The 24,920-nt window shown below is 42.8% G+C and overlaps 2 protein-coding genes across 7 annotated transcripts in view; both read left to right on the forward strand.

The window, feature by feature from the left end:
* Nucleotides 1-9,020: 9,020 nt before the first annotated feature.
* zbtb45 (zinc finger and BTB domain containing 45) lies at nucleotides 9,021-16,850 on the forward strand. Of its 2 annotated transcripts, XM_081701109.1 has the most exons (7): nucleotides 9,021-9,454; nucleotides 9,969-10,996; nucleotides 11,258-11,377; nucleotides 11,959-12,102; nucleotides 13,588-13,852; nucleotides 14,180-14,263; nucleotides 16,687-16,850. In XM_081701109.1, exons 2-7 carry the CDS (start codon nucleotides 10,001-10,003, stop codon nucleotides 16,833-16,835), a joined length of 1,758 nt encoding a protein of 585 aa, XP_081557235.1. In that variant the 5' UTR covers nucleotides 9,021-9,454; nucleotides 9,969-10,000; the 3' UTR covers nucleotides 16,836-16,850. The 2 variants fall into 2 exon arrangements, with proteins under 2 accessions (XP_081557235.1, XP_081557234.1); XM_081701108.1 differs by lacking the exon at nucleotides 16,687-16,850 and having other exon boundaries at nucleotides 9,022-9,454; nucleotides 14,180-15,897.
* Nucleotides 16,851-17,408: 558 nt separating this feature from the next.
* Nucleotides 17,409-24,920, forward strand: part of LOC113567715 (acyl-CoA dehydrogenase family member 11) — a 17,646-nt gene continuing 10,134 nt past the window's right edge. The window contains exons 1-8 of one of the 5 annotated variants that reach the window (XM_035534936.2): nucleotides 17,409-17,791; nucleotides 18,821-19,107; nucleotides 19,393-19,616; nucleotides 21,206-21,305; nucleotides 22,153-22,264; nucleotides 23,422-23,564; nucleotides 24,473-24,622; nucleotides 24,901-24,920. The exon at nucleotides 24,901-24,920 is cut by the window's right edge and continues 75 nt beyond it. In XM_035534936.2, the coding sequence (XP_035390829.1) occupies nucleotides 18,838-19,107; nucleotides 19,393-19,616; nucleotides 21,206-21,305; nucleotides 22,153-22,264; nucleotides 23,422-23,564; nucleotides 24,473-24,622; nucleotides 24,901-24,920 (1,019 nt within the window). In that variant the 5' untranslated portion in view covers nucleotides 17,409-17,791; nucleotides 18,821-18,837. The other 4 variants (XM_035534934.2, XM_035534935.2, XM_035534933.2 and 1 more) reach the window with 4 other exon arrangements.

Raw genomic sequence — 24,920 nt, forward strand, 5'->3', positions numbered from 1 at the left:
TTGTCAGTAATTCAATTCAAAAAGTGAAACTCATATAGATTAATTACACACAGAGTGCTCTAGTTCAAGTGTTTATTTCTTTTAATGTTGATTATGGCTTACAGCCAATGAAAACCCAAAAGTCAGTATCTCAAAAAAATTATATCAGACCAATTAAAAAAATGATTTTTAATACAAATGTTGGCCTACTGAAAAGTGTACAGTATATGCACTCAATACTTGGTCAGGGCTCCTTTTGCATGAAGGTGATCAGCCTGTGGCACTGTTGAGGTGTTATGGAATCCCAGGTTGCTTTGATGGCGGCCTTCAGCTTGTCTGCATTGTTGGGTCTTGGGTCTGGTGTCTCATCTTCCTTTTGACAATATCCCATAGATTCTCTATGGGGTTTAGGTCAGGTGAGTTTGCTGGCCCATCAAACACAGTGATACTGTGGTTATTAAACCACATATTGGTACTTTTGGCAATGTGGGAAGGTGCCAAGTCCTGCTGGAAAATGAAATCCACATCTCCATAAAACTTGTCAGCAGAGGGAAGCATGAAGTGCTCTAAAATGTCTTGCTAGACAGTTGTGCTGACTTTGGACTTGATATAACACAGTGGACCAACACTAGCAGATGACATGGCTCCCCAACCCATCACTGATAGTAAACACTTCACACTAGACCTCAAGCAGCTTGGATTGTGTGCCTCTCCAGTCTTCCTCCAGACTCTGGGACTTTGACTTCCAAAGGAAATGCAAAATATACTTTCATCTGAAAACAGAACTTTGGACCACTGAGCTACAGTCCAGTCCTTTGTCTCCTTGGCCCAGGTAAGATGCTTCTGACGTTGTCTCTGGGTCACGAGTGACACAAGGAAAGCGACAGTTGTAGGCCATGTCCTGGATACATCTGTGTGTAGTGGCTCTTGAAGCACTGACTCCAGCAGCAGTCCACTCCTTGTGAATCTCCACCAAATTCTTGAATCACCTTTTCTTGACAATCCTTTCAAGGTTCTTATCCCTGTTGCTTGTGCACTTTTTTCTACCATACTTTTTCCTTCCAGTCAACTTTCCATTTATATGCTTGGATACAGCACTCTGTTAACAGCCAACTTCTTTAGCAAAGACCTTTTGTGGCTTACCTTCCTTCTGGACAACTGTCAAGTCAGCAGTCTTCCCCATGATTGTGTAGCCTAGTGCACCAGACTGAGGGAGCGTTTAAGGGCTTAGGAAGCCTTTGCAGGTGTTTTGTGTTGATTAGCTGATTAGAGTGTGACACCATGAGTCTACAATATTGAACTTTTTCACAATATTCAAATTTTCTGAGATACTGAGTTTTGGGTTTTCATTGGCTGTAGTCCATAATCATCAACATTAAAAGAAATAAACACTTGAACTAGATCACTCTGTGTGTAATGATTCTATATAATATACAAGTTTCACTTTTTGAATTGAATTACTGACATAAATTAACTTTTCAATGATATTCTAATTTATTGAGATGCACCTGTAAATTAGGTATCAAAAGGAAAGCTCCTACACACACACAACTGCCAAAACTAAAACCCATAAGCTAGCTAGCTAAGCAGCTAACATTAACAAACTACTAGCAGGCTAACAGTTAGTGAATGCTAGCTATTTCGAACCGCCAGAACAACCACTAAATTAACTACACAATAAGCTGTTAGCTAGAACAACTACTAAATTGCACAATAAGCTGTTAGCTAGAACAACCACTAAATGAACTACACAACAAACCGTTATCTAGAACAGCCACTTAATTAACTACACAATAAGCTGTTAGCTCGAACAACCACTAAATTAACTACACAATAAGCTGTTAGCTAGCTAGCGAACTAATTTAACATTGCAAAGCCATTAACTAACACTAGCACAAACCTGGGTTTGACTAGATCATTGGTAATATAAATGGGAAACTAGCACAAAATGCACAACCCGACTAGCTAGCTAGCATCTTAACCATTAGTAAGCTAGTCAGCAACGTGTAGTTTCTCCACCAAGTTTCACCAAAATTAAATTCATTTTAGAGAAGAGATTTTATTGAATTAGGGTAGGCCTGAAATGTAAGTGTCTTGAGTAATCACGTTCATCATTATCAATAACGTAGTTGTCTCTACTCCACCTCTGACAGACTTATCAATACCATCAGATGTCTCTTCTCCACCTCTGACAAACTGTTATCAATAACAGCAGATGACCCTACTCCACCACTGACTGACTCTGTTATCAATAACATCAGATGTCTCTACTCCACCACTGACTGACTCTGTTATCAATAAGGTCAGTTGTCTCTGCTGCACCACTGACACTGTTATCAACAATGTCAGTTATCACCACTCCACTACTGATGGGTCGATAGGTCGATATTTCTGTTACCACAGAAGAGAGGGAATGTACTATGAAGCTAATTTTAACCCCCCAATATATTTTATACATTACACGTTTTTGTGCATTTTAGCACACTCAAAGTAATTAGTTATTGATTGATTATTTTAAAAATGTTTATTTTAAGAATGAATATAATTCTTTCTGTGCACAGATCAAGTTGAATGTACTTTGAAACCAATCCATTGTGTAGAGTTTAGAGTTCTGGCAGGGCCAGATTCAATGCCTTTTATGGACAGTGATTCACAATGATAAGCAATGGCTATTTGGTGTTCTAGCCCAAGGGACTTTTTCAGATTCTTAAAATGTTTTATACTAGATTTGAAAAACTGATGCTTTACTTCATACCTCATACTCCAGACATGGACCAATGGACCAATTTGGCAAATACATTCGGGATAATGAATCATGAAGTGATGTTTTGGGATCAAATTATTTTGAAGTTACACTTCTGTGATTAAACGATGATTGTCTGCTAAAGGTACTTCAAATATACAGCAGTCCCCTCTGAGACACTAGGAGAACAGTATTTTGATTAAGTCCAACAACAGTAACATCAAAATCCAATTTCTGTTTCCTTCTGGAACAACATGTCAAATAAGACAGGAACATTTTTAATAAGGGACATTGACTGGGATTGAGCCTGGCACTATTACCTTGAAGGGATATCTTGGTTTGGTTTAGTTGGTTTGTTCTTTTTGTCCATATAACCACAGTTGAATGCACTCTTATAAGATTATTTTCATTGGAGATTAAGTTTACACTCAGCTTGATTTCATACTGTCCTAACCCTCTAAGATAATATCAAAAACAGTTATCCATCACACTAAAGTAAGTCAAACTATTGAGAAACTATTTCACTTAATTCACTATAATACTGCTGATTCATTCAATGATTCCAACATTCAACACTGATTCAATGTTCTGGGGTGCAGAACAACCTGTGGCTCATGTGCCCTGAACCCTGTCTGAGCAGTGGCCTTATCAGTAAGCAAGATCCTGCAATAATAGTTAGTACTGAAAGATTCTACTTAGCCTAGAATACTATTCAACTCTAAATTGTCACCTGTGATTTGTGAAATGCCAACCCAAAGAGGTTGCTCTGAAAATGACACTTTCATTTAATTGTCTCCCAGAAGTTTTAATATCTTGTATACATAGGCTTAATATGTATCAGTACTATACTTCTTGGCAGCTGGAGAATAAAATAAGGAAATGAGAAGAATTCAATTGTGGTGGGAGGTTTCTGAGTTTAAAATACAAACATCCTAGTTTATGCATGCTTTGTTTATATCCCAAGAGGTTTGCTGTTTCAAATTCATCACAATAAACTTGAATTTGCAATGCATTTTTATACTGCGAATATAGTGGATGCTATTTTTTTTAAAGTTTCCAGCACAAAAATGGTAAAGGTCTCCCTCATAGAATGACTGAATGTGACTGCACACTTCCTTGTTCTTGAACATGAACTCCAAAGTCTTCAGCAGAGATATATAAATATATATAAATAAATAAACATATAAAGTCTTATTATTAAACATGAACTCATGACCTTGAATGTGTAGATTTTCAAAAACAACTTATACTGCCTTTTTACTGGAATTGTCTGGGGGCAATACCTTTAATACTTACTGTTGTGTGGACTTCAGTCTTCAAGTTCTCCCATACTTTCTACGTGATGCAAAATGACCTTATTGGTAACACCAGTACCCTGTTAGCTTGTCAATTACAGAAGCGCACATTTCAGTGGACATATGACAAGTTTCAGGCTGAGCTGGCAAATAACTGGTTACATCAGAATAATCAGCTTGGGACATTGTGTTCTTCATTTGAAGGTACACTGTGTGTTCTACATTTGAAGGCTATGGACACTGAGGCACTATTGCTACCTGTGCCACGTGTTTCTTTCTTGAACAATTTTCAGATGCAAAACTTTTCAGCTGCAGAGAACAATCATCCTGAGCACAAATTGAATTTAACATTTTTCCTGGTTATGAACCAAGCAACAACTAAATATGCTGACTGAAGGTGCCTGATGCATCATGCAATGATTTACAAATGTAACATTATTTATACACTTTACTCTCATTTCATCTATGCAACATCTATACATGATTCATAAACCTTGCTCTCAGTTCTTTAACCTTTGAGTTATCTCTTGTGGTGCATACATCAATACTGTACACTGCTGTCTGGAGAAACATGTACATGCTGCTGAGAGATTCATCATAGTTTAGACTGAAAAAACGAACCTTGAAAAGTTCATCGAATGCTGCCAATGTGGTCCTTCCTTCACACGAAATGAGCTTGTCCACAACGACAAAGAAACTGCTGATGACCTGCTTGGTGGTTTCTGAAGCAAGAAGATAGGGTTACCCATTCTGTCTCTATGTGCTCATTCAGGCTCCTGCAAGACTACAAGTATACAAACAATCAGAGGCATTCTGCTATTCTAGACAAAGAGCAAGGAGTCTGAATTGGTGGTTCAACTTAAGAAAAGGTGTGATAATGATCTTCCATAGCTTGGCAGGCACTGGTCCTCTAGGCTTTTTTTTCCTGCCAGGAGTCTGGGGTGGCAAGATGTGCAACAAAAAGAGTCCTGTCATATCAAACCCTAACCCTAAATAACAAAAGGAGTCCTGTCATATCAAACCCTAACCCTAGATAACAAAAGGAGTCTTGTCATATCAAACCCTAACCCTAGATAACAAAAGGATTTACAGCAACTGCGAGAAGCTATCCTGTCTGCATGGGCCAAGATTCCTGCAGAACAAATTCAACACCATGCAGTGATGAATTGCTGTGGTTCTGTAGGACAATGTAGGTCCAACGTACTACGAGATGGGTCTCTCTAATAAAGTAGCCATACAGTGTATATTTGCATAGAGCAAAATCTGTATACACCTTTCCAACATAATCTGATGTCTGAGTATTAATCATTTGCATACATGGTCACACCTGCTAGATGAAGATGTGATTTTCCAGTGTTCCTTCTATAGAGCACATATATGTAATGCTGCTGTGTTAAATAAGTGTAATCGGTGTGATTATTTTAAATAGATCTTAATGCAGGATAAGGGACTACATGGTAGATGGCTGGGTTCTGGATTTAAGTGCTATTGTTTTTTAAAACCACATGGTAGATGGCTGGGCTCTGGAGCTAAGTGTTATTTTGTAAGACTGCAGTTCACCAGTATTCCCCCCTTCCCAAAGTTCCACAGACCTCTGCTCACACTTTGATTTTCTAGTATATAGTAAGTCTGTCACTGTTGATTCGGCATTGTAGTACTAACGGTGTGCTCACCTTTTACTAAAATGAAAATTAAGTTCATAGTGCAACACTAAGAGATTTAATCTCCTTACAAGAATGTTTGGTCTGGGTGACATCACTCATCAACCCGTTACTGCTTTATAACTTGAGAAATGTAATATTATGAATGTTTCCTTTAGCGGCACAAACGAACAAGAGTGTTTTGGTGCAATCTGAACATTAATGGGGAGTTGGGTGACATCACGGCTAATAAAATGTTTTATTTAATTTCTCAAAAATGGTACCAGCACAAATGAATAGAAATACATTTATCTGTTTTTGATCATATGGGTTGCCAGTTTCACGCAGGTCCCAAATACCAAAAATGTAAATGTAAAGGTAAATGTCTTTAGTTGGTGTACTGAAGATGTCTACTCAGCGAAAAGATCATGGCAAAGTTTTAATGCAAGCGTGTCTGTTGAACGGTGTTGAGACGTCCTGTTGCATGAAGTCAGGTGGAGCTGACCTAAGCATGCAGCACATAAGAAATCTGGAAACAGAAATAATTGAACTAAAAAGGAAGTGGCATTACTGCTGGAAAAGTTGAGGCAACAAGAAAAGAAACAGCAAAAAGGTTTTTGTTGAGTGACTCTCTAATACACTGACCAAGATTCAAAAGCAGAGTGGCAGCTTTAATGCACGGGTGCTTAAGACCACCACTCTGTAGGAGGATGTCTCCACCCTCATGCACCTCTACTACGCAGATCCCAGCCTGAGAAGCAGTGTGTGTCCTGAGTGCCCCTATGGCGACCAGCAGGGGGCAGCAGCACTGGGGGTTCACAGTGCAGTACAGGAGAGAGGAAACGCTGCTGAAAATAAACTTTCAGTCCAGTGAGTGAATTAGCATATGACTGTGTGATTCATTAAGTCCATTGAGCAAATTATATGACTGTGTGATTCATTAAATCCATTGAATGAATTAGCATATGACTGTGTGATTCAATAAGTCCAGTGAGTGAATTAGCATATGACTTTTTTAGTCCATATTTTCTACAAAATGCTTTATTAATTAGAAAAGGGCAGACATTATGATAAACTGCTGACCTTTAGTAATAATAAATTCATATCCATATTTAGTTGCCTGATTTATATGTCTAAGTGTGTTAGAGGATAATTTCTGCCGTTGAGTTTACATTCGTTCATAGTCCCTGACATGAGCAGAGAGCATGTTTCCACATGTTGCTAGGTGATTTATTGTCCCTCTTGATTTTAAAAGATGGTTAAAAAGACTACTATTGTGATTATTGCAGCAATTTCAATACCATTATCCTGCTGATAGTTAAACTAGACAAAGTTCATAGTTACTGAGTACAACTTTGACTTTATCAGAATCTTTTGTTCTGCCTCTAGGTGGAGGTGTTGCCACAGCATGTGAAAGGGTTAGTTCAGAGAGAGGAGCAGAACAAAATGTCTAAACGTCCAGCAGAGTTTAAACTCTGGAGGCACCAGTGCTCCCATTGCCAGCGGAGTTTCACCTCCAGAGGCACAAGTGCCACAGTGTCCCACAGCGAGCAGAGCCTCTACCCCTGCTCTGTGTGGGGAGTGTGCTTCAGTGCACAAAGCAGTTAAAACACACAAGGATGCATAGTGGAGACACTCCATACTCCTGCAATCTGTGTGAAAAATGCTTCATCAAACCTTCCCACTTAAGTCCACATGAAGAGACACGTGGACGAGAAACCATACTCGCACTCTACTTGTGTACAGTCTAGTCTGACAGCGCACACGGGCACACACAACAGGGAGAAACACTATTCCTGCAACGAGTTGAGTGGAGATTTAAAGTCAAAGTTAAATTTATTTATGTAGCACATTTTATAACAGCCGTAATCAATAGTTGTGAGTATTTGTTATTGTATTGTATTTGTCTTTTTTTGTTATTGTCAATGCCCTATCAGTATTTGTTATTGGTGTGTTTTTGTTATCATAAATGGCCTGTCAGTATTTGCTATTGGTGTGTTTTTGTTCTCATAAATTGCCTATCAGTATTTCCTTATTGATGTGTTTTTTTATGATAAATGCCTATCAGTATTTGTTATTGGTGTGTTTTTGTGTTATCATAAATGCCTATCAGTATTTGTTATTGTGCTGAATGCTCCTTGCAGCCTGCATCTAAAACATTTCTAGCTAAAGCACTTGTTTTTAATGAACGATCCATGGTCCACTCTCTTGCTGACTGATTTACATTCTCGTTTGCGGTCCATGTAAAGTAGTGGGATATTAATTAAATTGTTAGAAATTTCAATGGCAATCATTTACTTTTGCCTGATTTCGAATGCTGTGTGCAAACTCTCTGTGGAAAGGTTAAGTCATGTAAATGTCATCTGATGATGTGGATAACTACAGATGATCTGAGTGGCACTGTGATGTATGGCCTGTGCACCTGTCACACTGTCTCAGTAGTAACTGAAATGGGACTGTAGCAAAAGGAGAGGTCTGCTGTAATAGGACAGGAGAACAGAGGTCTGCTGAGAAGGCACATTAGTAAATCTGACATTTCTGTCATTTAGACTAAGGCTCTGGGAGTAGAACTAACCATATCTGAGTTCACAAGTTGCTTTGTCCTCATTATTTAAACAGTTGGTGATTCCAAAGATAATCTACTCTTTATTCACGATAAAACAATGGATTGTAATTCTGCTTCATATATCTACTTCAGCAGACTGTGATGAGAAAATTAATATTGCTGTAGTTCATTTGCCAATTCAGTTTTGTGTAAAGTGTTGATCAAACCATCTTAGCACAAAGAGCAAGTCAGTTTTATAAACTGATAACACATGCACACACACACACACACAGCAAACAGCAAATCAGTCTTGTACACTCATGACACACAGAGCAAGAAGGTATGGTACACTCATAATACACACACTCATAGCAAGTCAGTCTTGTACACTCACAACACACACCACCTTGCTCAGCGGATGGATGGCTCGATGGATGAATGCATGAAAGGTTATGTGGAAAGATAAATTTGGGGACAAGAATGAGCAGTTGGGAGAAACTGACCTTGTACACGTATAGTTCCTTTTTATGAGAATTTGGAGATTAGAGATTTAGAGAATTTATATGACTAGGGCTTTAACCAGATGACTTTTTTGTTTTTGATTGTGAAAGTGTGAAACCAGCCCACTGGTCATCACAATGTCAGTGACTGCATGCCAGTAGTTTGTGTAAACACAGTACGTTAAGGAAGATGACAAACCTCACAGATGACTTTCCAAAATGTATTAATCAGTAGTATGCAAAATAATACACACGCTTTACAGGAAGAGCACATTTCATCTGCTACTTTGACATATAAAATATTGAGACGTATAAGTGAAGTGAATTGATTTTATTGCACAAGACTCTTATTTTGACATTGTTTGAGAACGGTATGTCTTAGGAGAGATTCCGTAGTTTGAGCAGTCGTTAGCAAGCCCAGTCAACGCCGAGCCGCTATCAGTTTAGCCAGCCGCTTCTGCACAAGATTAGGTCCAGCTAGTACAGTAATATAGAAAGCCTCTGTCGCCTTCGTGCATTTATTGCAGGTTCTTGCAATAATTACCATGCATATGTCTGGAACTACTTGCCGCATGAATACAAACGGCTTTATGACAGTAGACGAAGCGAAAGCCATTGTCAGTGTTTGTTCGATGTAGCGAGCTAACTTTGTAAAAACAAATGATTTCCGCTCCTCTGCAGGCCCGTGGAAGCTTGGTTACGGTATACTCGCTCTGAACCGCCGCGCCGTCGTCACTCTTTTACATTCGAAGGTAAGTTTGTCCCGCCTTGTTTTTTTTTATCACTCGCCAGCCGAGCGCAGAGGTGTGTTTTGGACACGCGCCAGCGGTCCTCTCCGTCCGTCTCCGCTGCCGCAGTGGCGGAACGCCTCTCGCGCTAAGGTGGGACGTGTCGGGAACGGCCGGACGCTCGCGCTCGCGTTCTGTCGCTGTCCGGAGTTTAAACGTCATAATCGACAGGCATGAAATCGGCCCTCCGCCGAAACAGAGCGAGTGAGCTCGGTGGTGTTGACAATGAACGTCCCAGGCCTGCAGACAAAGCTTAAATAAATAAATAAATAAATAAGACTCCATAGACAACATTATTACGGCTCATATACTACAGTCATATACTACAGTTGCGGTTCAATATTGAACATTTGAATTTGAACTCATCCGTTTTCTTGTTTCTATGTTAAATGTCCTGTGTTTATGGTCGTGTGTGTGTGTGTGTGTGTGTGTGTGTGTGTGTGTGTGTGTGTGTGTGTGCGCGCGCGCGCGTGCTCAGACCACTAGCCTATTACTTTTCTACAGACGGTCATGTCGTCGGGCTCTGAGACGGTTCACTACATTCACCTGCACAACGCCAGCCAGTCTGTTCTGGAAGCCCTGCGGTCTCAGCGGCGGAAGGGGCTGTTCTGCGACGTCACCGTGCGGATTCACGACGCCTCACTGCGTGCGCACGCCTGCGTGCTGGCTGCCGGCAGCCCCTTCTTCCAGGACAAGCTGCTTCTGGGTCACTCGGAGATCTCTGTGCCACCCCTGGTCCCCGCGGAGACGGTGAAGCAGCTGGTGGACTTCATGTACAGCGGCTCGCTGGTGGTGCTGCACTCGCAGGCCCTCTGCATCCTTACGGCCGCCAGCATCCTGCAGATCAAGACCGTCATCGACGAGTGCACGCAGATCATCTCGCAGAAACGCGCCGCCGTCGGCCCGCTAGGGGGTGCCATGCCCAAGCAAGAGGAGCAGGGGGGTGGGAAGGGGCGGGAGGGCGCTAGTGGAGCGGGTGGGGCTCTGCAGGGGTATGGCTACCCAATGGGGGAGTGCGCACCTGGTGTGGGGGCGGGACCCACCCTGCCTGACCCTGGCCTCAGTGGAGGGGGGCAGGGAGAGGGTACTGGGCTGGACGGGGGCGGAGTCGGCGGTCTGATGCCGCTTGGGGAGCTGGGTGGGGGCTTGCTGTGCCGGGGGGAGGGGCTAGGTGGGGCTGGAGGTGGAGCCATGATGAAGCAGGCAAGCTGCACTCAGGAGATGAACTATATGCTGAACCAGAGCGCAGATCGAGGTGCTGTGCAGAACCAGAACCAAAGCCAGAACCTCCCCGAACCAGGCCGCGCCCAGATGAGCACCCCCGCCCCCATGGTACGGGACGGTCTCCGTGGCAACGGGGCGGAGTATGTGGGCGTTGGCGAGGAGCTGGGGGTGGGGATGGAGAGATTCAGCGAGGAGGAAGAGGTGGAAGATAGAGGGAGAGACGGAGAGAGAGAAAGGGGGGCAGGGCACAGCCGCAAACAGAGGCAGCCACTCCGACTACAGGTTTATAACTGCTTTATAATAGCCTTGTAACACCTTTATAACACCTCATAACAGCCTTATAACAGCATTATTAGCATGTTATTAATCAGTCTGCACTTAAACACTTCTTACCACACCATAGCAACTGTGCAGTGTAGTCACGTAATTCTTTGTCTCCTTGTGTATGTGTGCATGTACATGTTCGTGTGTGCACACCTGTGCGTGTGCGTGCGTGTATGTATATGTTTGTATATGTGTGCACATGTATGTGTGGGTTTGTAGGTGCTGGGAGCAGAGCAGGTGGTGGTAAAGGATGAAAGCGTGCAGGATGGGGAGGGTCTGTTTGAGCTGGACGAGAGGCGAGATACAACACATGATGCACACCAGCCTAGTTACAGCCAGGTAACTAACACACAAACATGAGCCTTGCTACAGCCAGGTAAAATACACACACACACACACACACACACACACCCCAGCATAAATAGAGCCAGGTAGCATGCACACACCCACCCACCCCAGTCTAGGTATAGCCAGGTAAAACACACGCCAATGTAGCTTTTAATTAAGTAAAACACACACAACCATATAACTTGCCTTGGCACAGTCAGACAACACATGTTCAGTATTTGCTATCGTTGTGCTTCTGTAGCTGACTTGGAAGATTAGGTAACAACACAGGTCATGAGAAAATTTAGAGAGTTTAGATTAGAGGCAGAACACACACATACTGTTAAATGGCCTAGGTCGAGTTTATGGATCTAGCGGAGCGGGGCTGAGTTTAGAGGACCTGTGTTGCTTAATGGACCTGGAAAACAAACAGAAAAATTGGTTCTATCTACCTAAAATGTAAGAGGTGCACCTGATGTTGATGTTACAGAGCTTAAGTTCAGAGTTTAGAGTTAAGCATATGTTCTTATTACATATACATATGTTCTTATTACATATAGGTAAGAGTGTGTGTGTGTGTATGTGTGTTTCAGGGTGGATTTTATGAAGAGCCGGGTGTGTTTGCTGGGGGTTACTGGCCACAAGCGGATACATCTCAGACTCTGGTATCCAACCCCCGCTCCCGTGGCAACAAACCGATGTCTCCGCCCACTTCCTCTCATAGCATCAATAACCAGGTTGGCTCTGAGCTGTCCCCATGCTGTTTACCCCCTTCTGCCCAAATCTGTTCACTGTGGAAACAGAACTGTAGTAGAGTTCACTGTAGTAGTAGTAGTACAGGTCACGGTAATTGTAGCACAGGTCACTGTAGTAGTAGTAGTAGTACAGTAGTAGAGTTTACTGTCGTAGTAGTTGGAGTACAGTTCACTGTTGTAGTATTAGTACTAGTACAGGTCACTAGTAGCAGAGTTCACTGTAGTAGCAGAGTAGTGCAGGTCACTAGTAGTAGTATAGTACACTAGTAGTACAGTAGTAGAGTTCACTGTACTAGTAGTAGAGTAGTACAGGTAACTGGTAGTAGTAGAGTAGTACTACTCATTGTAATGGTAGTACAGGTCACTGTAGTAGTAGTACAGGTCACTAGTAGTAGTACAGGTCACGGTGGTAGTAGTACAGGTCACTAGTAGTACAGCAGTACAGGTCACTGTAATAGTAGTAGTAGTAGTACAGGTCACTAGTAGTAGTACAGGTCACGGTGGTAGTAGTACAGTAGTAGCGTTCACTGTGTTAGTAGTAGTACAGTTCTGTTGTAGTAGTAGTAGTACTAATATAGGTCACTAGTAGCAGAGTTCACTGTAGTAGCAGTACAGTTCACTACTACACTAGTACAGGTCACTGTAAATAGTAGTACAGGTCACTGTAGTAGTACAGTTGTACAGGTCACTGTAGTACTAGTAGTAGTAGTAGTAGTAGTAGTGGAGTTCACTGTAGTACAGTAGTAGTAGAGTAGTACAGGTCACTGTAGTAGTAGTAGTACAGTTGTAGAGTTCACTGTAGTAATACAGTTCACTGTAGTAGTACTAGAGTTTACTGTAGTATTGGTAGAATAGTACAGGTCACTGTAGTAGTAGTAGAGTTTACTGTAGTAGTAGAGTACAGTTCACTTTAGTAGTAGCAGTACAGTAGTAGAGTTCACTGTAGTACTAGTAGAGGTCACTGTTGTAGTAGAGTAGTACAGGTCACTGTAGTAGTAGAGTTCACTGCAGTAGTACAGGTCATTGTAGTAATAGTGTAGTAGTAGAGTTCACTGTAGTACTAGTAGAGGTCACTGTTGTAGTAGTAGAGTAGTACAGGTCACTGTAGTAGTAGTAGAGTTCACTGTAGTAGCAGGAGATTAATACCATAGTACATTAAGGTACAGTATAATTACAGTAGCTCCCTATATAAACATTTCTGGTCACACTGTCACATTAGGTTAGTGACGGGAGGAGACCCTCTTCATACTCCGTTACTCTACGTACTTATATATTGTTCAAGAGATTATCCAGATACTGATGTCTAAACACTGATCACATGTTGTTAACGGGAGCCAAGATGGTGTCAAGTCGCGGGTTCAGTTTGAGCCGCTGGTGTTACTCTTGCTCACTGCACGTCACACAGCGTATGGCGGTTTGGTGCAGTGTTTAGTTTTCTGCTGAACCCAGCTGTTTATTGTTTTCTAGATGCTCTTTCAGTATCCTGTCAGTGAATCACAGCCATCCTCCTTCTTTGTGGGCGGGCCTATGGGGATTGACAACATGGCAGAGACATGTCAGCAGGCACCTCCCCCTGCCCCACTGACCCCAGCCCCGCCCCCTCCTGCACAGCCATGTATCGCTGGTCCGAGTTTTACGGCTCAGGGTTCAGAGACGTCGTTTGACTGCAGCCACTGCGGAAAGTCCCTGCGCTCACGCAAGAACTACAGCAAGCACATGTTCATCCACTCTGGTAAACACATAAACACACATATACATGCACACGCACACATGTACTTGGATCACACACTCCCAGTTACATATATTCATGCAGACACATACAAACACACATGAATACACAACCACATACAAGGCAAGAACTACAGCAATCATGTTCACATATTCATGCACACGAACGTGCTTGCACATGTACACACACATGCGTGCACATGCACACACCCTTGCACATTCATGCCAACACACTTCACACTCATGTTGTTTCTGTAAGTGACAGGTCAGGCTGTAATGTAAACTTATTTTATTCATCCGTGTGTGTGTGTATGTGTTTGTGTGTGCGCAGGTCAGAAGCCCCACCAATGCAGTATCTGCTGGCGGTCCTTCTCGCTGCGTGACTACCTGCTGAAGCACATGGTGGTGCACACAGGTGTGCGTGCATTCCAGTGTTCTGTGTGCAGCAAGCGCTTCACCCAGAAGAGTTCGCTCAACGTGCACATGCGCACACACCGCGTCGAGCGTACCTTCTCCTGTGCCGTGTGTCACCGGGCCTTCACACACCGCACACTGCTTGAACGCCACGCCCTCCAGCACCAGCACCCACCGCCAATCAAACCACCCACTAATCACATGGAGCAGGGCACTGGTGGCATGGGTGGGGCCGGTGGCACGGGGCCTGCGTCCTAGAGTGATGGGGGGGGGGGGGTGGATGTGATTCGGAGTTGCCAGGCTACCTCGTAGGTGAAGGCGGAGTTTGCAGTGGAAATTGTGGAGGAGACATCTGCATTTATTTAAAACAGAAAACAAATGACACATGCCGTGCCCTGTGTCAGTTACTTAAAGTAAAACCTAGAGAGAAACAAAATGTTCATTGTTTGCTTCTCCCACCCTCATACTGCCTCTGGGCCTAAAAACCTGAAATTGAGCACAGACCACACCTGCCCCCACCCCTCTCCCCAGCACCTGTAGAGGTGTTCTCAGATCATGTCCATCACGAGAGAACGAGCAGTTAATTTAGAAGACATGATTTAAAACCAGATTTGTATTTAAAAATGCATACAAAAAAGCAAACACACACATGCACGCACACATACACACATGAGCCTTTCAAGAGACTGAAGGGATGAGTATGTCTCCTCCACTAACTGACTCACAGATTTATGGTGCCATTGAAGAGCAGCTTCATCAACCAGAAAAACCTCAGAAATAAACACGCAAACACACACTCAAGGGTTAGGGTTAACCTTAACCTCAGAAACAAACATTCAGAGACTGGACTTGCACACACAAACAGGGGTTTAGGGTTAAGCGGGACTCTTACACTAGGGTTGGGGTAAACCCTAATCTGTACCTCAGAAACAAACACTTAGAGACCAGACTTTCTCTTTCAAAATACATGAACACACAAATTAATCTGATAAGGTCTTTAACAGTCAGAGGATCAGAGAAGCACTATTGGGACAGAAAGCATTTATGAAACATTTTGTGCAGTATTCATGTGTATGACACAATTGTCTTATGACATTATTGGTATTGAACATGTTTTTATCTCTCAATATTGTTTTTTTAAAAAAAAAACGTTTTTAAACAGTTGTTTTTCTGTTTGTATATGTTTGTCATTGTTCTGTTTCGTTAAACGTGATGAAACTGTTTTTAAACCTGTCATCCGAAACCACCCAGACCTCAGGAAAGCCCAGCAGGCTGCTGGTGCTCAGAGAAACACTTTTATACGTCCAAGGCTTTTTCAGCGCTTATGCTTTGAACTTTAATAATGTGTGCACATAAACTTTAGGCTTAATTGTATTTTTGTGGGAAGAGGAGGTCTACGTTTTGCTCATATGCAGAAAGCTTGTAAGAGAAAATGCAAACAGTTAATCTATTTATGTACTGCTGTGTTTGAGATTTGCTTCTCTAACCCTGGCTATTGCTCTGTGTGTTTTTAATTGACTGCTATATTGTACTCTGTTACTAAATGCTTGAGTTATGAGCTGTTTATGTGCCCAGCATGCATTGAGTGTAAAACTGCATGGAGCCACATTAAATCCAAATAATGTTGTAATCGTGTACAGGTATCTGTGTGTGAGACTCTTCATGTATTAGTGACAGTGTGTGTTCTTTAATAAGAGTGGTGAGTTTTCTTAGGTGTCTCTGCATTGTAAGTAGGTCATTTAGTTGCTAATTGTCCTCAACAAACAAATGAGCAACAGGTTATTGGTGCTTAACGCCTTGTCTTGGATTTGCTGTAAGGCAGACACGTTTTGGCTCGTCAACGTGGTGTTGAAACAGAATTCTGTTGAATATGGGCCCCTGTGCCTCTTGTGTACCCCTTTGGACAGCCACTGCACAAGGAAGCGTGCAGAACGTAATGTTTGAGTTCCTCATTATTCTTCAATAAGATCTTAATGTCATAAGGATTTGTAGGTGTTATAGACAGCTCTATGTTCCTGACGAGCCAGAGCCCAGGGTGATGCACTTCTCAGAGAAAAAAAATATTTTGGTGGGTTTTTTTGGACTTTGAAACACCAAGTTATGTAGCTTTAAAAGCATCCTGTGTACATCCTAGTAAATGGTATGTTAACTCATCTTTGAGTAGGTATAGGTTTATTCACTCTGATTACTGAAGAATCAGACACAACAGGGTTAGTCAATCTGGTTACTGAGCAAAATTAGATACGGGTTTATTCAGTCTGATTACAGAGCAGAATCAGACACACCAGGGTTATTCAGTCTGATTTACTGAGCCCTGCACAGGCTGAATCAGACACTGTGATTGTTCAGTCTGATTACTGAGCACTGCATGGACTGAGCAGAACTTTTATTCTTTTATGTTTGAGACATACTTTTATTCTCCAGTACTTGTCAGGTGCAGGAATGTACATTGGTGGAAACTTCTGAACCGTGCTGAGTCCAGCACTGACATTATTGACTGTGGAGTACATACACTACACACGCCAAGAACACGTCATGTACAGTATGTAGAGAGTTACATTAGGTGTAAATAAATAAAGTTAGGGAAAATGTCGATTTACATAATTCATTAATGATTTTTTTTTTTTAAACAGATTCAAGAAATCTCCTGAACTGTGCAGTGCTGTGTGTTTCCTGTATCACAGTTGTAAAGGCTCAGTTACAGAGGTGTGAAACTGCTTACGGACACCAGACAGCTGACAGAAATGTGAACAAACCAGCTGAACACAGTCGGTAACGTCAACCGTGCACCTGTGTGCGTCAGGCTCAGTTATTTAGTCGAGTTCTTTAATTTACATCAATAAACATAATTTCCAAACGATTAGATATTCCATTGTAGCTCTCTAACTTGCCTGTTTAACGCATTTTTCTTTTTTTAGTAGACAGGGGTTTATTCAATCTATTTTAACTGGCTTTTTGGAATATCTTACAGTCACTTAAGAGGTCAGCTTGTAAGGGTGGGGTTTTCAGATTCAGATATTGTGGAAAGGGAAAATCTCCACAAGCTAGGGTTTGGGAAACAGATGTTACAAATAGATCAACAATTTTCAGACATTTTGTCCCAAAGTTACATGTATTCGTATTAAAGTAATTCGTATTTATCAGCTGTGCCCCACATAAAGATTTATTATTCTTAGTTTTCTTTTATTCTCGCGCCTAAAACGGAGCAGGTCGTGGGCGGAAATGACGCCACACTGTGTGCGGAAGTGTGTCACGGCTGAAGTGATCATAAATACACAACTTCACTGCGCTTCACAGCAGCGTCTAAGGACATTTTAAAAGCATTTGTGGGGTGGAGTGTCTGTGCCCGGTAACTTACCACGTCGATCGCAGTTTCTTTTGAACAGACGGGTATTAACGCGTGAGCGGGCATACACGGAGTGTGTTTAAGAGCTGCAGGAACATCCCGCACGGAGGCGCTGTTTATCGTCGCTAACCTTCACGTTCAAAGCTCACTGCCTTTGCAGGGCTTCTCCAAGCGTGGACGGTAGTAAGTAGACGAGTGAACTTGCTCCGTAGAGCCCTGCCTCCACTGCACTGATTACAAGCGCGTTGCTCGCGCTTTACTCCCGCGGTCCGTGCTTTGGGACTGAATCAGCAAAGCGTAAAGTTACGGGTTTACTCTAACGACCGGACATGATCATGTTAAGTTGGCTCCGAGTTTCCCCGAACAATCGGACGTAATCATGTTTTGTACACATGTACACCTTTTATGGTCGAGCCCTTGTCCACTGTATGTAGATGAAATGTCAACCTGAAGCTAACTTCGCCATCCCGATAGCATTGCTATATATACATATATATTATAGGGAGAGTTTAACAGAAGCATTTTGCTCGCACAGCTGATGAAAGACAAATGCTTTTCTGGAAACTGTACTTTACTACAATGTTGAATATCTCTTACTACAGTACACTGCAGTTACGTGGATCCTGCTTCGGAGGATTTTATACATACATGCATACATGCATATCTGTTTGCTTTGTCACTTGTTGCTATGGCAGCAATGACATTTGGAAACTCAAAGAAAAAGACCTGCTCTGCACTCTTGGAACTTTATAACCACATGGGATGAAAGTTATGATCTGTATGCGCTCCACCAAGGCCTACTTGGTTCAGTCCAGCCTGTCCTCTCCGTAGAGACTGACACTAATCGACGACAAATCTGGCTTTCTGATTACTGTTGGCATAGGTGCATAGAAAGCTTGTTCTCCAAAAAACCGTAACAGGAATAACAGACTATCTGAACGTGTTGAAATAAACCCTCGCCAGGCGCTAAGATTGATCTCATATCTGGTTTAATGGGTTTCAACTCGGGCGGGCGCTTAATGAGCGGCGGCGGTGTAATGTACCTCAATATTGGGGTGTAATGTAGCGCTGAAAGAGCCACGACACGCAAATATGTAACGTTTGTGCAATTAAACATACCTGTAGGGAAGTTCAGCTCTTATCAAATCTTTGTACTGTTTGTGTGTGTGTGTGTGTGTTTTTTATTTTTATTTATTTTATATTTTTTTTTAGACTTCTTTCTACAAATTATGATTTCTCAGGCGTGTCTCCGTGGTAACCGGCTGGTTCTGCACGTGCTCGGTAGACAGGCAGCGCGGAGCAGTTCCTGCGATGTTCCGTTTGTTCAGACCGACTCTCGCCATGAACTGGATGCTCACACACTTGCTCAAACACACACAGCCTCACTCTTCTCACAGTCTTCCATTGGAGCCTTCTTCCAGGAAAAGCCTGTACTCAGAAATCCGTTTACCCAGGATGCACTGCTCAGAGGATACCTGCGCAGACACGTGCCTCTGCAGGTGCACACACGCACACCTGTACAGGAGACTATTGTACCAAACACACACACCTGTACAGGAGAGCATTACCCCAAACACACACCTATACATGAGTCACAGGATGCCTACAGGAGATCACACCACAATCACCCACGTACAAACCCGCAAACACACTACATACAGTCACATGCACAAATCCATAACATACAGTTGTCTTATAAGGAGGGTTTAGAATATGTCATTTTTAACATACAAATATTGTGTGTGCATGTATGCATTATGTGTTTGTGTATGTGTGTGCTGTAGGAGGTGGAGTCTGACTTGTCCCGGTTTGGCCAGCGTGTTGTGGATGAGATTGATGAACTGGGCCGCCAGTGTGAGCAGAATCCCCCTCACCTGCAGCAATATGAAGCGTGGGGTCGCCGCGTTGACCGCATTATCACCTGCCCTGCTTGGACTCGCCTAAAGCACATCTCCGCACAGGAAGGCATGGTTGCTGCGGGATACGAGAGACGCTTTAAAGAGTGGAGGTGGACACCCCCACACACCCCCTGTACACCCACATATACCCCCTTATACCCCCCCCGTACACTCTCTCTATATCCCCCACACCCCCCATACACCCACATATACCCCCCCGTACACTCTCCCTATATCCCCCACATACTCCCCATATACCCACATATACCCCCTTATACCCCCCGTACACTCTCCCTATATCCCCCACATACCCCCCGTACACCCACATATACCCCCTTATACCCCCCCGCACACACTCCATATATCCCTCACATACCCCCCGTACACCCACATATCCCCCCTTATACCCCCCCGCACACTCTCCATATATCCCCCACATACCCCCCCGTACACCCACATATACCCACTTATACCCTGCCCGTACACTCTCCATATATCCCCCCATACACCCACATATACCCCCTTATAGCCCCCCCGTACACTCTCTATATATCCCCCACATACCCCTCGTACACCCACATATACCCCCTTATACCCCCCGTACACTCTTCATATATTCCCCACACCCTCCGTACACCCTTGTGTACTTCCCATATTCCCTCTTATCCACCCTGTATACCCTCGTCATGCTCTCCTACAACCCCAACAGCCTTCTACACCTCGGTATACCCCCCTGTACAGCCTCTACATGACCCATTATTGCCAGAATCATTGGCAGTCTTCATTACTGCACTCCTCTCAAATGAGATGAAATGAGAAAATGAGTCCTTAAGAATCAGAAAATAGAAAAGAAGATCAAAAATGCCTGTGGATGAAGAGCAGAGATTGTTGGGAAAAAGGTGCAGGTAACAATCTGGCAATCTGAGGCTAAGAAAAGCTATATTAGCCAAACATGAAGCCCTTAATAATGCTAACAAAAACCCAAACACTAATGCTAACCCAAACACTAACACTCTCTCTAGCTCTAATGCTAACCCAAGTGCAACACTCTCTCCACCTCTTAACACTAACCCAAACTCCAGCATTCTAACTCTAATGTTGTTGCTAATGCAAATTCTTACACAAAATCTAATCCAGCAATTGGCGTAGCATGAATGCCAACCTTCACACAGAGGGCATAACATGACTGACATCCTTCACACTAACTAACTTCACTCTAACATAACACTAACCCCAGCTGTGTCTGAGGTGTCTGTTACATGGTTAAAGCTTTGTATGAATCAGAGCTTTAAACATCAAGGAGTTTAATGGATTACCTGCCAGGTTCACTAATGAAGGTGTGTGCGTGTGTGTATGTGCGTATGCATGGGTGTGTGTAGTCGTCTGTATCAGATGAGTAATGAAGGTGTGTGTGTGTGCGTGTATGTGTGGTCGTGTGTATCAGATGAGTAATAAAGGTGTGTGTGTAGTCATGTGTATCAGATGAGTAATGAAGGTGTGTGTGTGTGTGTGTGTGTGTGTGTGTGTGTGTAGTCGTGTGTATCAGATGAGTAATGAAGGTGTGTGTGTGTGTAGTCGTGTGTATCAGATGAGTAATGAAGGTGTGTGTGTGCCTGTGTGTATGCACAGGTGTGTGTAGTCGTGTGTATTAGATGGGTAATGAAGGGGTGTGTGTATGTGTGTGTGTGTGTGTGTGTAGTCGTGTGTATCAGATGAGTAAGCTCTACCTGTATGCTCCGTCTGCTGGCCTCTATACCTGCCCACTTGCTATGACTGATGGAGCTGCTAAAGTCATAGAGGTAACACCACACACACACACACACACACACACACATTTACACCCCACCCCCAACTCCACACCCACGCATGCTTGCAACACAAACGCACAGCACATGTATAGGTCCCCTGGTACAGCCCTTAGGGAATGGTGCTTATGCTAGCTCACCTGGTAGAGCTAACATGATGAGCTAACGCACGGATGCACACCTGGAGACTAACTAATGCACAGACTGACACCTGGAGACGAGCTAACGCACAGACTGATTTATATTGTTCATGGATGATGCAGAGGTGGCTAAAATGTGCCCTCCTGAACTGGAAATGCTCATCATTTACTTCATACATACACACACACACACACACACGCACAGACACAGACATGCTCAAACATACAAACAAACAAAAACATAGACACACTTGGTTACGTGCCTTAACACTCAGTTCTTTTTTGATTTCTAAAATAGAATAAACCTGCGAGCGAGTCCTGCATCACGCACAACTGACACCCGCTTGAGAAGTGAATACACATATGCTTCAGGAGTGAATACACACCCACTGTACATAGACACACTATACAAATATACACACACTCTTGAGGAGTGAATACAAACCTAATTCAGGATTAAATACACACCCACTACATGCACTGTATAAATATACACCCAAATACACACCCACTGTTCAGGAGTGAATACACACACTGTACTCACATACTATACTAATACACACACACACTGTTCAGGGGTGAGAGCTCGGGAGGGAAGCCCTCTTTTCGGTTTTAAGAGGTAGATTTTTGGAATTGTCTATTTGGCAATAAAGCCATTCATAAATGCATATGTGTCTGTTTCTGTGTGTGTGTGTGTGTAGTCTCTGGGTATGCCTGTTAAGGAGATGTTTGAACGTCTGACTACTCGGGATGAGCAGAGATTCTGGACATCAGGCCAGTGGATGACTGAGCGAAAGGGGGGCTCAGACGTTGGTGAGATACACACACACACACACACACACACACACACACACACACTCTCTCTCTCTTTACATATATACACACACAGTGAAAGGAGGCTCAGATGTGGGTGAGACAAACGTGCGCACACACACATTTTACCCGCACTTTACATACATACACACACACTGAGTGAAGGGAGGTTCATATGTGGTTAGACATACACACACACACACACACACACACACACACACACACACACACAAGGCACTGTAAATACACACTGCGAACACACTGTACGCACTACACATGCTATACACAGATAACACTGTACACATACTACACACACAAACTACTGTGTACACACTATACACACACTGTATACATACACACAAACACACTGTACATACTGCACACACTACACAGGCACACTGCACACAGGTACACATACACTGTACATACACACAAACTACACACACTACACACTCCACTGTACATACACATTGTGCACAAACTATGCATGCACTATGCACACTACAGATATTACACGCATGCTGTACACACACTACACACTGGACACATACTACATACATGTGCTGTATACACACACTGCACACACTATGCATACACTGTATATGCACTATACATGTAAATATTGTACACACACATTAAAACAAATACAATATGAATACACACATATTGTACACACCTACTATGCGCGCGCGCACACACACACACACACACACACACATACACACACACACACTATATACACATATTGTACACACTGCTAAATACCAAAAACGTAAATGTGTGTATTTGTATTGCCTGTATGTATTTATATCGCGCGTGTGTGTGTGCAGATGCTCTTATCCAGAGCGACTTACAAAAGTGCTTTGTCATTTACTCTTAGAATCCTAGCCAGTACAGTAGGTTAGAGGGCAAGATATTGAACTAGATTTGAACTAGAATACTGTAGAAATACAATCAATGCTGATGCCTAGAAGTGCAAAACACGTATAAGCTCAGCCAATGATAAGTGTAATAATACACTATACACACACATTATACACACACTATACGCAGACTATACACACTCAATAAAAATTATCTGTATTAACATTAATATACAACTTATTTGCTTACAAGTTAAAGGTTTATGGTGTTGTGAAATTACTGTGTTGCCATAGCAAATGGCACAGAGACGGTTGCCTGGCGACAAGAGGATGGGTGGTACCGGCTGCGTGGCTTTAAATGGTTCACTTCTGCAACGGATGCCGACGTCACCCTCATACTCGCACGCACCGCAGATAATAATGGCAATGTCACACCGGTACACAGTCTATCTCTCTCTCTCGCTCTCTCTCTCTCCCCCCCCCCCCCCAACAAACACAAACACACTCGCATGCATCGCAGATAATAATGGCAGTGTCATACTGGTACACCACTCAGACACACACGCATGACCCTCACACCCGTGCACATTGCAGATAATAATGACAGTGTGACACGCATGCAGCATGGTAATTATCACAGATAGGAATATCATCTAATTTCCCTCTGCTTAGGAAAGAATGAAAACTTGTTAGCTTGTAACTTGTTAAGTGGCAAACCCATCATAATGGATAACCAGTTATACTGAAAGGCTCATTGTAGTTCAAAACCGGTCATAGTGCAAAATCCATCATATTAAAAAAAACAGTCATAATGGAAACCCTGTTATAGTGAAAGACTTGCTGTAATGCAAAAACAGTTATTGTGCAAAACCTGTTATACTGGAAATCTTGTTTTAGTGCAAAACCCGTTATAGTGCAAAACCCATTAGAATGGATAACCTGTTATAGGGCAACACCCGTTATAATGGAAAACGTGTTCTAGTGCAAAACCTGTGTTGGTGCCAAACATTATAGTGTGAAACCCATTTTATTGCAAAACCTGTTTTAGTGCAAACTGTATTTTACTGTAAAACCTGTTATAGTGCAAAACCTGCAATAATGCAAAATGGAAAACCTGTTATAGTGCAAGACTTGCTTTAATGCAACACCTGTTAAAGTGCAAAACCTCTTATACTGGAAAACCCATTTTATTGCAAAGCCCATTATAGTGCAATGCCTGTTATAGTGCAAAAACCACTATAATGGAAAACCTGTTATAGTACAAAACCGGTTATAATGGAAAACCCGTTATATTTAATATCTAAATCATGCTTTAATGGAAGGTTAATTAAAGCTCCTCCCCCAGGGCAGTGTGGGCGTGTCTCTGTTCTGTGCCGAAGTTTGGCAGTCAGATGGAAACATTAATGGAGTTGAAATACAGAGACTTAAGGACAAACTGGGCACCAGACAGTTGCCCACTGCTGAGCTACTGCTGGACGGCATGCAAGCTAAATTGGTACACACACACACTCGCATACACACACGCGCACAAACACACACATATGCACCATTCAGACACACCATACACAACACAAACCCACACACCATATTCAGACACACAGACAATACATACGTTCACTTCTACACACACATGTAGGCATGCATAAGCTTCTATCCCCAGTATATTGTATATATTCTGTATATTGTATGTTAATTGTAATGGAAGTTTCTGCAGAAAGCTGATCATACCCCCCCCGGTGTGCATATGTGTACGTGTGTGTGTTTGTGTTGTAGCTGTCAGAGGAAGGGAGGGG

This window comes from Electrophorus electricus, chromosome 18 (assembly GCF_041902795.1).
Source record: "Electrophorus electricus isolate QZ-2024a chromosome 18, ASM4190279v1, whole genome shotgun sequence".
In the NCBI taxonomy this organism is placed as follows: Eukaryota; Metazoa; Chordata; class Actinopteri; order Gymnotiformes; family Gymnotidae; genus Electrophorus; species Electrophorus electricus.

Bases quoted from the DNA above. Each gene is read 5' to 3' on its own strand.
- zbtb45 (XM_081701108.1), top strand. From the start codon at position 10,001: ATGTCGTCGGGCTCTGAGACGGTTCACTACATTCACCTGCACAACGCC. The intron at 10,997-11,257 runs GTTTATAACTGC...GTGGGTTTGTAG, and splicing joins GGCAGCCACTCCGACTACAG to GTGCTGGGAGCAGAGCAGGT. The intron at 13,853-14,179 runs GTAAACACATAA...GTGTGTGCGCAG, and splicing joins GCACATGTTCATCCACTCTG to GTCAGAAGCCCCACCAATGC.